The following is a 14,962-nucleotide window of genomic DNA, read 5'->3' on the forward strand; positions in this document are numbered from 1 at the left end:
ACTTAAATTACTGAACACCAACTACAAAATCAGCCACTGCATTGCACACAACATTGCGCACATCTAATACAACTTGCAGAATGACTAAGAATCATGAACAGATCTCAAACCTCTGCAAAATTGAACGGAACATGAACTAAACAGCCAAATCGCCCTAAAATCGCGCAACGGGCGCCGTGGACATGCATCCCTTCTACCTAACGACTATCGCGTACCCTGGCCAACTACACGTTGACCCTGGCCAGCCACCCCCGTGCCGTGAACTACGCCTCCTTGTAGATCCCGACCACCGTTGGGCGCGTGCTACGAGATAGGAGAAGGGAACTCAACGTGACCAAAATCGAGGATAAGCGGGGGTAGTTCGCGCCGTTCCCGAACCCTAGAGAGCATTCCCCTCACATTTCGGCACCATCCGCGCTCCGCGAGATAGAGAGAGGGAGGAGAAGCATGTAGAAGTGGAGGGTGAGCATACCTCCGACGGCGAGGAGCACCAGCGATTCCCCCGCGAGGAGAACCACCCGCAAGCCGCCGCCAATCTGAGCACTCCGCCGCGACGCCCCGTTCGGTGGAGAGGATTGCGAGGAGGAAGACGAAGACGGAATGGGGAGAGAGCACGCTGCGGCGAGGGATTTCAGGCACACATTTCGAAAACCGCCGCCCACGACCCCCACTACTCCCCTCCTCTACCGCTTACAGGTGGGCCTGCCCACGTCCGGATATGGACAACCGCCCACGACCGCGGTGCGGGGCCAATCCAGACCAGGTGGCACCTGGCGGATCTGGGCGCGATCGCTGGCGCGATCGAACGGCCAGGAATCAGCCGCCCGTGTCTGTTAGTTGGTGGCCGGCCGCTTTTTAGATTTTAGGTTTTAAAAATAATAATCAAAGAGCTTATTTAAACTTAGGGAACCTTTTTTTCCTGAGTGAAGGGAAGAGTGGGAACTAAAAGGGCAACAAGTATCATCATCGTCCTATGCGGATTGATCTGTCCTTCTCTTTCTGCCGCCGACCTTTCCCATTTCTTTCTTTGGGATATATGATGGGTGTGACTGATCCACGGCACCGGTGTCTGAGCCTCAGTTATACAACCGCCTCCTCCTCCAAGTGGGGATCGATGAGCCCCAATTTTTTGATAGTATGTGGGTGTTATAATGTGTTCCATTTGTTCTAGGCCACACAATACTGCAGGTTTTGTAAGTATCTGATGTTTCGTGGTTGTGTGATTTTGATTATGGGAAGACTGATATCGTGCAAACGTGATTCCTTGGCATGTGCATTATACTAGCTTCTTTGCCTTTTTGGTCAGGCAGATGCCTAATTGTGACCCTCTTACTTCTTGACCAAATTAGTTTAAGCCAAATATGCGCCTAACTTGGTGTTCACGCTAACCCCAAGCAGTAGCACTAATTAATTAGCAGCAGTAAAATTCCTTCGCTTCCACCAAAAAAAAAATAGGGGGCAATGCTGCCTGTTTGTTCAGCAATTCCAACAGCTGAGAAGGAGAGCATCAAGCTGAATAAAAATTATGATGATTGAAATTGTGAAGGATATAAATGCAAGACCTCGGTAGAACAGCTCCAAGCCGCCCCCATGGCACCATCAATTCCTGCTCTGGAGAACTTATAAGACCTTCATTTCAACCTTCAGCATAGCATGATCATTTGCACCGTTACAGTTTGCAGTATCAAAAAGCACGCTCCATATTGACAGGACAAAAATCAGGAAATCCATCTTGTTGTAATAAAAAGCTGAGAACAAGATATGGCAGAGCTTGCGAACATCACAGGACAAGCAACATTCGTACAGACCGACCTGCTATCTTTTATACAACATGCGACCAGCACATATTGCATCAACATAAAAGTGTACCAGCGAGTACAATGCCGAGAACGGCACGGGATTTACACAAGAAAAGATCAACACCACACAACAGATACAGAGCTTTGCAGTGAATACGAGGAATTTACATGAAGCATATAACTTAAAAATAACATATGTTTATGCAGCTATACCAAATATATAATACATATGCAAATGTGACATATTTAGATACGAAGTTGAATAACAAATGTAGTATAGTACTCCCTCCGTTCCAAATTACTCGTCGCAGAAATGGATGTACCTAGAACTAAAATACATCTAGATATATCCATACCTGCGACAAGTAATTCGGAACGGAGGGAGTAGTTGTTTCTGGTGTACCACATACACAGTGTATCCGTACTGTTGGCTGTTATCTGATCCATAAGTTTTTTTCTCAAGAGAGCACCTGATTAATTGATCCATTACAACAAGGCAAAATACACGGAACCCTTAATTTTCTGACTGCATGCGCAAAGGTCGATTGTTGATTTGGAGTTTTAGCGGCTCGTTGATAACTGCATTAACCGCGCTCACCATCTCGTTTGGCGAGCTAAATCCATCGGTCTGAGAGTAGAACAAGTGAACTATCTTGCACATCTTCCAGAACAGTTCCTTGCACGGCCTAGGAACAACTGTGTTTTCCCTAAGAACCAGCTTTAGCAAGCCTTTTCTACATGAGGCTATGGCCTTCTGTATCGTCTCTTTAGCCGTTTGAATTGACATAGAACCACCACTGTGGAGAACAAGTAGTGAGACATAATCCAGGTTTTCCTCCCTGCTCTCTCTCTGTAATAAATAGATTAAAAGATGTCAGGGTACCAAATTACAGCATGCAGGTCGAAAATACATGAGACAACAGTGATGAGTAATTACTACTATTCTCTTCGTTATTATTGTAAACATGAGTCCGTCTTCTACCGTCGTCTGGAACTCCTAAGAATACCATACAAGCACTTGATGTGTGTTTTACAAGAATAAATTGTTGACAAGATCATGAATGACTGCAAATTTTGATTTTTGTTAGAACTTGTAGTCCTCGAGGATTACTATAGTGTCTCTATCTTACGACGTATCTGTTTACAGTTTGTTCAGGCAACCATCAGGATATTTGTTTATATTAAGATGAAAGGAATTTCCCTGTTGTGGTGTGTGAAGCATATATAACTTGAAAATAACATATGTTTATGCAGCTATACTAAATATAGAATACATATGCAAATGTGACGTGCGTAGATAAGAAGTTGAGGATAAAAGGAACCCAAATACCTCAAGGCCTTGGATATCATTGAGGAGACGACCAATAGTGCTCGTTAGCCTAAATAACTCGTTGTATTCTTGATCTTGGACAACGCATTCCGAGAGCTTTGGCCCAATAAAGTACAACGATGTGAGCACAATGGGCCCCAGTGTGAAGGAAACAACTGCATTTGACATGTATTGCTCAACTGTTGGCACATATTTTCTCATTCGCCATTCTGCCTCAGACATCATAGACCTCAACAGCTGTAGCCACTGCAGATGGACACAACATGTCAGTGCTAAACAATTTTTTTTGAGAAACAGGCAAACACAATGGAAACTCACTAATTCTATCAAGTGCTTTCGAACATCACGGTTTTGTATTGCAGAAGCTACTGCTCCAAGCTGATTGACTGTAGTATAGATAGCATAAAACAATATTTTCACTTGCTCAGAGCAGAACTCATCTTTGGGGTGATCATCCCACCTAAGATAAACATTAGAAAATCAGGGACCAAAACTTGTTAGAAATGCGTGACACACCAACTCCACTTACAAAATGAAGGACCAAGGGGGTTACTTCTCAACTAATGTTATGAGGTTTTCATGTTCTTCTTTTGATCCCCCAACGTCGAAGAAGTCATCAACAACAGTTGTGAGCACACCATTTTTGGCCCACGACATGCGAGCATCAGACAGTTCAGGAGGAAATATAGTAGCAGCAGCAGCAAAATAACAATATGTCAGCTTCTGTCGTGCAAACTGTAATTGGTCCAGCCGATTCCCTTTCGCCCAACTGCTGCCACAAGTATTTCGAAATTAACTAAGAAATAAAGTTAATATGGCAAGAGAGCATAGATGTTACATTACCTTTCAAGATGCAGGAGTTCATCCTGGTAAATAGATTGAGAAACATTGAAATCTTCGGTAGCCAAAGCCAGGAAATCTTGGTTGAGACGACATGGCCTGATTCAGCAAAATGTCTAGAATTGGTGTCGGACATCTTTATTTATATGATTTTACAGACTATTCTTTTCAAGAAAATGAGACTCTTACAGATGTTCTGTCTTTAGCATCTGAGAACCACAAACATCAAAGTGTTCAATGTTCCTCTTGTGGCCTATACGTTCCACTGTGGCATAAAAGGGAAATTTAAGAGCATACTCGACCTGAAATTACAAAAAACATAGAAACAGTAAACACCCAATAAAAGCTAGAATTAGTCCACTTTCTGAGATTTAAATTTCATGCAAGGACCTCTTGAAAGATTGGTGTTGTTTGAACCCGATCCGAGAACAACTTTTCTGTCAATAACCTGCCTGACCAGTAGCCTATGTTATCTAGGATAAATTCGTTTTCTGATACACTGACTTTTGAAGCTTTGTACAATTCCAATATAGATTTTGTATCATTTAAATATCCATGAATTGAATTATGGAAAGTGGATTCATCAACATGATACAAATCATCTGCATTAATTGAAATTAGCGAGTTAAATTAAATATACCAAAAAAAACAAAAAGATAACATTTGTAAGACAGGAAATTCCCTTCCAAAGGAAGTACCCGAGGAAACATCATAGCCATTCATTCGCAAAAGACGAAATGCCATTGCGCATGCTGCTACATCTAGCATGATTTCCTCGTCTCTCTGTAACCAGAAACTGCAAAGTGGATACAATGAATTTTACAAGATATGGAAGATACATATCAACCAGAAACTGCAAAGTGGATACAATGAATTTTACAAGATATGGAAGATACATATCAGAACTTTATTCATGACCCACACCTGTATGCCATGTCCAGGATGCTCTTTATCTCACTAGAAAAATGTTGAGATATCCCGGCGTTTTCAAGAGAATCCACCAATGAAAGCCGAGAATATATATTTGTTGGATAAACTGTTGGCACTGCAAAAGTCTAGTATCGTTAGGTATTTAGCCACATTCTAAGACCTTACAAATTCCTGACAAAGAAAGCTAGCTAGACTCACCTGAACCACCAAATTTACTGACAAGCAAATTTAGGTACTGTAGGGCTTTGTCATCAAAATTATGGATTAGTGCAGCAGCAGTTGTGGAAGGAGAGTTGAACAATGACCCATTCTTCCTCTGGAACTTCATAACTTGATCCCAGTCCAATAGGTTTCCTAGCCCTTCAGCAACATAAGCCATATATGCTTTTCTCCCATCAGATTTATCCCCAACAAATCTGAATCAAGTCCATGTCTATAAGATCCATATTTTTGAAATAATAATCACAGGTAATACATATGCAGGAAAAGACAAATGTGAATGACATGTGGCCCCTTTTCCCTTCAAGTCACGGTTCTTAGAAAATCATTCAAAAATAGAACTTCGTACTGAAAAATGTTCATCTTCTACAAGAAAAAAAAAGCAGCCAGTCCCAAAAACCCAGCTTTCAAAACCAGCTATCCCTGAAGTGTAAACAGGATCAGAAGTGAAATACAACACAATTTTCATGCCAGAACTGTCATAGACAAACCTTTTCAGTTCCACCTCCCGGAGGTGAAGAATCCTATCAAGATCATTTTGTCCAACCGGAAATTCCAAACCCATCTCCGTCCCAAGGCTAAGCATACCCGAAAATGTGATATTAAAGCCTATAGGAGCAGCACTCTGCTCATTTGTAACAATGGAGAAATTTCTTCCGATGAAACGTAGTCCTGTTAGTACCATTTTCATCGCATCAGGCCACATTGATTTGGTAAAACTTGAAAAATACAAGACAGTAAAGCAACAATAAAGGGTACGCAAATTCATCTTTGTTCATACCTCTTTTGATATGCTCACGACCAACATTCCATCTCTTAAGTGCCAACACACAAGCCAATGTGGATGATAGGACATCCTTGTCGACGGAGGAGTCCATTTGGACTAGATCCCAAGATCCATTGCTCTGCTGGTTTTGTAGGATCCACTCAACACACTTTGGGAAGCATGGAACTTGAGGAGAGCCCGGCAAGGGCACCATAGCCACCCACGCGGTGTCGTAGAAAGATGGCAAAAACTCAGGTTCCAGGAGCTGCTTCCTTATTCTAGCCTTCCGCTCCTAATTTAGTGGAAACAAGAATTATGTGATAAGTCCCTCAAACCGCACCGCAACAATGATTGGTAGTGATGTACATACTACATACCATGTTTTGCAGACATGCATTTTCTTCGGCAGATGCCTCCTCCACATTTGCTGATTCAAGAATCAAGATAGGAGATGTATTTCACAAATCAATTGGCACATCTCATAAAGAAAGAATGTTTGAGGAAATTGGGACATCACTCATGTTCTTTTTTTTCAGCCTAGGGACATGCTCATGTAAACACTACAGAGGATGCTACTCTCAGACATACAAACATTTGAAGTGTATATTCATCCTTGTGCAGCTAATGGAGAATAGGATTTTTAGCAAATCTAACTTGAGATGAGAAAAGTATAGTTTCCGTCCCTCAACTTCTTCGATAGTCTACAGATGGTCCCTCAACTCTAAAACCAGCAAAATCTAATCCCTCAATTGTTGAAACCAGAAAATTTTCATCCCTTGGATTGCTTGGGGTGGTTTTGTGCTGACATGACATGGTTTTGACCGTTGAACTCACCATCTCATCTTCGTCTTCTCCCCCCCCCCTCTCTCTCTGCCCACAGGAGCACCTTGCCCCGTGCGTCTGCTCCGGCCGCCGCCTCCGGTAGCCGTGGCCTCGCCTCCATGCTCCTCTTCCTTCGCTCATGAAAATCTTGGACGATGGTAGCTAGCTCCGATTGATACAGCGAGACGCGCACGTTCAGAGAAGCAAGCAACTTGATCGATCCTCCTATGCGAAGCTAGCCAAGCCACTAGTAGAAAATAGGGCTTTCGTTCGGGCATGGCAAGCCCATTAGTCCCGGTTCAGTCACGAACCGGGACCCATGGGGCATTCGTCCCGATTCGTGAGCCCAGGGGGCCGGCCGGGGCCTCGTGGGCATTGGTCCCGGTTCGTATGGACCCATTTGTCCCGGTTCTAGGCACGAACCGGGACCAATGGTCCTCGCTCCTGGCCCACAACCATTGGTCCCGGTTCGTGGCTCGAACCGGGACAGAAGGCTGATTTACCACCAGCCAGAAACGCACAACTCTCACACACGTATACAGCAGCCAACTGGCTAACACAAGACGCACACGAAGGCTGACTATGGTTTCCAAAGGCTAGTCTAGAGCTTGATTGTCGGTACTGCGACGGTGGTAGACGGTCCGGCGAGCCATGCAGTCGTGCCTGGAGCCCGAGGTGGCACGCCGCATGCGCGATGCCACCCTTCGGGACGTGGGCGCTGTGGATGCGTCGACGCTGGCGTCCGAGGGCGTGGCAACCGTGCCTTACTTCCACAAGAAACAGAAAGGGACGACGATGACGAAGGAAGCTGTGGCACCTCACCTTCTTCTTTCTCCTCGTCTTCACCTTCTTCTAGCAGGCATTTCGTCCAACAGTTGCCGTGCGCCAACGCCGAGCTCCGCCCCGCGCCATGCTGCGCTCCCGGTGGATGACGCAAACGCACTTGCCGGAGGTGGAGGAGCTCTGGGCGATGCAGGCGCCGACGAGCTGTCACGGCCGAAGACCTACAAATTTATGCGCGACCGGACGCTGGCCTTGCATGGACTCCGCTGTGGCGGCATTGGTCGTCGTACTCGTGCTGTGGGTCCTCGGTGACGACATCCACGAGGCTGCCGCACCGGTCGTCGTACTCGTGCTGTGGGTCCTCGGTGACGACGTCCGCCGTAGCTGCCGTCGTTCTTCATGTCGGAGTCGCTCCACGCGAGCAGGCTTTGTGAAGGTTGATGTCTGTTTTACTTATATAGGATTGGGTTGGAATTGTAGGACATGTCACTGATAAGCTTAATGGAAAGGCAGAGCTCCCGCCGGTTGCTCGAAAAAAATGGCGATTTTCAGCTTAGTCGGTATAGTGGCACGGTAATTGGTTGATGGAATAAAAATAATAAATTTTACCGTGGATTGATGTTTTCATAGGCTGAAATTGTGGGCTTTTTGGGTCAAATGATAACATACTACTAAATCTTTCAGGCAGTCACTTTCTAGTGGATTGCACTCCAAAGAACCCTATGCCAGGGGTTTTGCTTCTAAAGCACCTGATCTTGAGATTTAGGGTGAAAATCTTAGTCTAGCTCTAGTTGGTTATACCTGACAAATGCGACATTTTGCGTTGTTACCTAGTGCTCGGACACGATCTACCTGGTGAGAACCCATTATCTGACCGTCAATGGTTGGATTTAGCAATGTCTACTTGCATATCATTCTTTTTCTGAAGGCGTTGCTTTTGGAGAACTCTTTTCTCGTAGTTCTTGTGTTGCCAGGAGATAGTTAGTGTTGATGGTCATTGTTGTATATCATCGATCATGATTTTAATTGCTTCTGTTCTTTTCTCGCTTCTCCTAGGCCTAACTTCGTTCTTTTACGACTTCGCTATTTGCTTACTTTAGATTTTTGTGCATTCTAGTTATGCAATGTCGAGTGTGGACTTATTCATGCTCGTTAGTGGGTGTGGGCGGGGGGGGGGGGGGGGGGGAGGAGTGGGCCACCACATAGTTTTTGGGGGCCCAAATTAATAGCCAGGAAAATTAACCGAGGTGCTCAACAAAAATAGCCACTATATCTACGTCGGATCTCTAGGCGCCAGCTTACCTTATTTTTCCCTTCTACGAATCCCGATCGTTGCTTCCTATTTGCGTTGCCCTAGGCCCTAGGCGCCGATAGAGCATAGTCCTAGACGCAAGCACGCACGAGATCCACGATCGCCTTCATACGAGGATCGACCATCGTTGACCCTGCTGAACACCGGCGAGAACGTATTGTCTACCGGCTACCCCAGTCCCGTAAGAAGATTTGTTAAAGTTATGTTTGTCTAATCTCCTATTCCTCTGTTCTTCATCAAATTTATGTACTCCTCGGTGTATAATGTTTTCTAAACTTAGGCTTTTAAGTTATATCGAACGTTTGAATATGTGTTGAGTAGTACAACAGTCACATAGTTGGTAGTTAGTAAATTGTAGCATTAGCCATTGTATTTCATATAGATTCATAATATCAATAAATTGCTTTATGCTTGGTGGATGATGGTTTATAGTTCGGATAGATTGATAGAACAATTTCTAGAGATAGTTGCTTCGACATGAAAACATTGTAATATAGTTGTTGATTCAAATTTCAAGGTTTCTTTTTTATTTTTATTTTTTTCTACCTCTCTGAGCTTAGAACTCATGTAGTGTTAGAAGACAAGTTATGCTTTTTGGTAGAATATGGGGCATTTTTATACCTTTGATATCAATTTAGTCGTTTAACATCATATTTAATTTATTTATAATATGATACCAAATAAAAAAACATTTGAAGTTATATAGTTTTTTTGCGGTTTAGTTATATGATTTTTTCAGAATTTGGAGTTGTATATATTTTCATTTCGTCCCGGGGCCCCAAACTCCTGGAGACGTCCTAGACTTATTTCGTTGTGTATTTTTGTGATACTTCATTACGGGTCAATATGGACATCCTTTATTATATAAAAGGAAAGTAGTGGCTGCACCCACCTTCGGTGCACCCATGCAAGAAAACATAGCAAAACATTTCAAAAAATTCTAAAACTTTATGGGAATGATCATAACAAAGGTTATAGGTGCTGGCAAAGTTTGGTGGTCAAATAACATTCGACGAGCTTTGTACAAAAAGACAAAATTACAAAATCTGCTCAAACAGTGCACTTACATTTTGACTAATTTTCAGTGATTTTGTCTTTTTTGTACAGAGCTACTTGAATGTTATTTGACCATCAAATTTTGCAAGCGCCCATAGCATTTGTTGATGATCATTTCCATAAAGTTTCAGAATTTTTTGAAATGCTTTGCTATGTTTTTTTACGTGGGTGCATCATGGGCAAACATAAAAGAGTTTTTACCCAAAACTGCTCTGAAAACACAAGTGGGCAAGCAAGGTAGGGCGCTCCTTACCGAAACAGGAAGAAATTGTCCGAGTCCGGTAGGGGGGAAGAGGACGACGACTACAATAGAAGAGCCGGAGGCGGGGCGCTTTACTAGAGCTGGAATCATCGAGGAGCCTGGGGACATGGTCGTCGGTGGCGCGGGCGAGGCTGAGGCGGCGAAGAGGGTTACGTTGGTGGCCATGGTGGTGCGAGCAAGACGACCTTGACCCCAACGCGGAAGCCGGCCTGAACCCGCCATGTGCCGGGAGCACGGAAGAGGCCCTGCCTACTTTGGTGGTCGACATGGAAACGCCCGGCCGGGATCTGCCGATCGCTCACCCGAACAAGTAGTGTAGATGTTTGTGTATCATGGGCGTGATTGTTTCGATAGAACCGGAGAGAGGGAGTGGTGGCCAGTGGACGAAGGAGCGGTTGATGCTTCTATTTATTCGCATTCGTGCTATAGGTAGTAATGCAGCAGACAAGCAGTAAAGCCTTTTGTGTTGTGTTTTGAAGTGCATGTCGCCATGCGAGTAGGCGGACACAGGTGGGTGTTCTCAGATGTACCACTAGAGCAAAATCATCGATAGTGCCATGCATAGCGGCCTTATGATATCGTGACAGACAGGGTTGCGTACGTATCCCTTTCCATATATGGCACCACGTGCTTCCATCTTCTGTTGCACTTTGCAGCCGTTTCTCAAAAAAATTAGTTACAGCCAGCTGAACCAGTCAGCGACCATGACACAGAGAAGAAGTTTGGGGTGGAACATAGTATATTCGATGTCCTACGGGGGAGATCCTTAAAAGATGAAATTTGTTCCGACTCCCGTGTGGCCGGCACATTGTCCATTAGTGTGCAAGTCTAATTTTCTGGTACTCCATTTGCTCTACGTCTACGTATGAGACTTAGCGGGAGTATACAAAGCCGTGCAAGCTGGTTTGGACAGATGCAACAGTGCGGTTGCCGCTCGCACGTGCACCTACTGACCACGGCGTCTCTACTCTTAAGTCTTAACAGTCGAAGGATCCATGGCGTGCGTCCATACGGCCGCGAGAGAGAGAGAGTTGTAATCATCTCCGGATGGGAACGGGCCGACCCGGACCTGGCCTTGGACCCGGCCCCTGTGGTCTCAAGGCCAATTTAAGAAGCCATAGATCGACCCATATAAAAAATATTCAATGGCCTCGTTGGCCCGGTAGGTATTTCGGGTCGACTCAGTTTTTTTTTTGCTTTACATTGCTTTATGGATAAATGAGATGTTAAAATTACGCACGATTTACAATGGAATCCGGGTGTAATAACTACTAAAATTACGCATGATTTATAATGGAGCTGCGTGGGATACCAGGGCGAGGCCGACTGCTACAACTGCGGAAGGGAGGGCCACATCTCGGTGGAGTGCACGAACCCGACCAGATGCGTCCGCTGCGGTGGAGAAAACCACACCTCGCGGGGCTGCACGCGGCCGGCAGCGCTTCGCCGGTGTCGCAGCCGCCTCGTCCGCCGCCCGCGCTTCGCCCCGCTGGGAGCAAGATGCGCCCGCCGCCACCTGTGGATCCACGCCATGAGGACCGCCGGGGCCAGGTGCCCCCCCCCCCCCCGCGGTGCTGCCGCCTCCTCCCCCGGGCCCGCCGCTGGCCGGGGCCGTCCGTCTCTCCACCGCCACAAGAAACCCCACCCCCGCCGCTCAGTCCTCCACCTGCGGGCACCATCCGCTTCGGCCGGTCGTGGTCCCAGGTTGCGAGTGCCGGGACAGTGCTCAGTGCCGCTGGCCCTCAGTTCTCTGTCCCAGTGGAGCCGCACTCGCCGGCTCCCCTGGGGAGCCCCGAGCCCATGGACTGCTGCTTCCTGGAGGCCCCGGACGACACACGCGCCCTGGATGCGGAGCTTGGCAGGGCTGTGGTGGTGACCATCTGCGAGCCGCGGTCCGTCGTCGACCTTGCGGATGCGGCGGCGGCGATCCACGCGGAGTTCGATGTTGGCTGCAAGGATATGTCCATCAGGCCCTTCTTCCGGGAGGACTTCCTCGTTCTGTGCAGAGACGTGGACACACGCAACAGGTTGGTGCGCGGGGGCCGCGCCTCGACGGGCCAGTTCACGCTCTCGTTGCGGCCATGGACGCGCCAAGCTCGGTCTACGGCTATCACCACACCTTTCATTGTGCCTTTGGCGCTCAGGAGTGTCCCGCCCAATGCCTGGACTCGACGTGCGGCGGAAACGCTACTCTGGGGGCTTGGCCTCGTCGTTAGGGTGGCAGACCGCACGACGCGGCGCGACGACATGTCAGCGTTTCGTGTCTGGCTGAGGACCGATGACCCAACGCAGATTCTCCCAAGCCGCATTCTGGTGGTCGAGGAGCCGGACCGGCATGCAGTTCGCATGGAGGATGCACTCCCTGACGCCCTTTGGTACCCAATGGTGATAGTTCAGGAGGCGCCGGCTAGGCTCGGTGACGCTCCGCCGCCCAGGGACTCGCCGCCACCGTCAGAAGATGAAGATTCGGACAGGTGATACGTCTCCAACGTATCTATAATTTTTGATTGTTCCATGCTATATTATATTCTGTTTTGGATGTTTAATGGGCTTTATTATACACTTTTATATTATTTTTGGGGCTAACCTATTAACCGGAGGCCCACCCAAATTGCTGTTTTTTTGCCTATTTCAGTGTTTCACAGAAAAAGAATATCAAACGGAGTCCAAACGGAATGAAACCTTCGGGAACGTGATTTTCGGAACAAACGTGATCCAGAGGACTTGGAGTCCACGTCAAGAAAGCAACGAGGAGAGCACGAGGCAGGGGGCACGCCTACCCCCCCAGGCGCGCCCTCCACCCTCGTGGGGCCCACGTTGCTCCACTGACGTACTTCTTCCTCCTATATATACCTACACTACAAAAAAAGACACATCCGTGACATTTTGGGCCGAACGAATTTTTTTTCTGTCATACATATGACACTTCTATGACGATAATTGTGACAAAACCCGGTATCATCATAGATGTGGTGGGCTCCTACTTCTATGACAAAAAATCATGACAGAAAATGGGCTTTTCGTCCTGGGCGGGCCGGAGACGCAGTTGCATGACATTCTTTGGGCCGTCCATGACGGAAAAAATCGTGGTAGAAGCGAGGGGGAGGAAAATTTCGAGGAGTTCCCGGTTACGGTGGGAGGTCGGGGGCCGAGCGATGCGCGTTTCTCTCGTACACGTACGCGCGTGTGTGCGAGGCGTTGGCTCTAACTAAACCCGAGCGAGGCGTTGGGCTCTAACGGAACCCGAGCGATTGCACTGCAGGCTACGCGTTACTGAACCCGAGCGATCGATCGATGGCTGTTAACTGAACCCGATCGAGCGATTCCTTCGCTACTGCTGCTAACTGAAGCCGATCGATTGGATGAACAGTGAGCGTTGCGAGGGGGGGGTTGGATGAACAGTGAGCGGTGGCGTTGCCTCTGGATGAACATGACCCCGTGGTGTGGAGGGCTGGATGAACAGTAGACGGTGGAGGGGTGCCCGTGGAATGGCGGTTGAACATGACCCCGTGGTGTGGAGGGCTGGATGAACAGTAGACGGTGGAGGGGTGCCCGTGGAGGGGTGGTTGAACAGTAGCCGGTGGAGTAGCGCGCAGTGGAGGCTGGATGAACACGAGCCCGTGGAGGCTGGAGGAGGTCGACGGTAGCCCGTGGAGGCTGGAGGAGGTCGACGGTGGAGATGAACAGTATCCCGTGGAGTCCCGTTTTGCGATACGCCACACCCCTCCCGATGAACAGGACCCCCATTTCGACCGTAAGAGGTCCGTTTCGTCCGTTTTGCGGTACACCACACCCCTCCCGATCAACAGGACCCCCGTTTCGATCGTAGGAGGTCCGTTTTGTGGTACGCCACACCCCTCCCGATCAACAGGACCCCCGTTTCGACCGTACGAGGTCCGTTTCCTTCGTTTTGCGGTACGCCACACCCCTCCCGATCAACAGGACCCCGTTCCGAACGTAGGAGGTCCGTTTCCTCCGTTTTGTGGTACGCCAGGCCTCGTTTCCATCGCCTATTCCGTCCAAGCCCTCCCGATGAACACGACCGCGTATTCCGTTCCGACCCAGCCGGTTGGCTCCCACGCGTTCCGTTGCCTCCCGATGAACACGACGCATTCCGTTGCCTCCCCATGAACACGACGCATTCCGTTGCCTCCCCATGAACACGACGCATTCCGTTGCCTCCCCATGAACACGACGACGACGCTGTTTCTCCGTTCCGACCCAGCCATGTACACGAGCCCTGGCCGTACGTATGCGCGAGTAGGCGTTCGAGACCCAGCCCGTATGTACACATACGTGGCCGTATTTTCTTTCTTGCATCCTGGCCGCTGTACGTACGTGTACATGCTACGTGTGCGCCTCTACTATGACACGTACGTGCCTCTACTACGACACGTGCGCGCCTCTACATCCACCAGTATATATGTACGTACACGTTCACGACCAGAATGACAACGCTACGTACGCTTCGACCAGGTGGGTCCCGACTGTCAGGCACTTCCTTGCGTGCGAAGATGTAGCTGGTGGGTCCCAGCAGTCAAGGGGGCGAATCGTTTTTTCTGCCCGGACGCACTTCCTTGCGTGCGAAGATGTAGCTGGTGGGTCCCAGCAGTCAGGGGGGCGAATCATTTTTTTTGCCCGGACGCACTTCCTTGCATGCGAAGATGTAGCTGGTGGGTCCCAGCAGTCAGGGGGAAACATTTTTTTCATGAAATACGGTGGCCCGTCCGGTGGGTCCCCGCTATCAGGTGGAGGAATCATTATTTTGCGCGTAATAAGGAGGCACTTCCTTGCTGCGGCCGTGGACCCAGCTGTCAGCCTCTCCACGTACAGTCCACGTCCG

General features: G+C 48.0%; 1 protein-coding gene across 1 annotated transcript; it reads right to left on the bottom strand.

The window, feature by feature from the left end:
* Positions 1-2,313: 2,313 nt before the first annotated feature.
* LOC123055901 (ent-kaur-16-ene synthase, chloroplastic-like) lies at positions 2,314-7,027 on the bottom strand. Its single transcript, XM_044479714.1, has 14 exons — positions 7,018-7,027; positions 6,262-6,311; positions 5,900-6,176; positions 5,610-5,790; positions 5,098-5,315; positions 4,894-5,014; positions 4,668-4,765; positions 4,360-4,571; positions 4,159-4,271; positions 3,973-4,068; positions 3,683-3,898; positions 3,448-3,589; positions 3,130-3,375; positions 2,314-2,649 (listed from the first exon to the last, which is right to left on the bottom strand). Exons 1-14 carry the CDS (start codon positions 7,025-7,027, stop codon positions 2,314-2,316), a joined length of 2,316 nt encoding a protein of 771 aa, XP_044335649.1.
* Positions 7,028-14,962: the final 7,935 nt, after the last annotated feature.

Source organism: Triticum aestivum, chromosome 2D (assembly GCF_018294505.1).
Source record: "Triticum aestivum cultivar Chinese Spring chromosome 2D, IWGSC CS RefSeq v2.1, whole genome shotgun sequence".
NCBI lineage: Eukaryota > Viridiplantae > Streptophyta > Magnoliopsida > Poales > Poaceae > Triticum > Triticum aestivum.

Excerpts from the sequence above, each read along its gene's own strand:
- LOC123055901 (XM_044479714.1), bottom strand. Across the intron at positions 5,316-5,609 it reads CGGGAGGTGGAACTGAAAAG|ATTTGTTGGGGATAAATCTG; the intron begins GTTTGTCTATGA and ends GACTTGATTCAG. Across the intron at positions 4,572-4,667 it reads TGGCTATGATGTTTCCTCGG|ATGATTTGTATCATGTTGAT; the intron begins GTACTTCCTTTG and ends CAATTAATGCAG.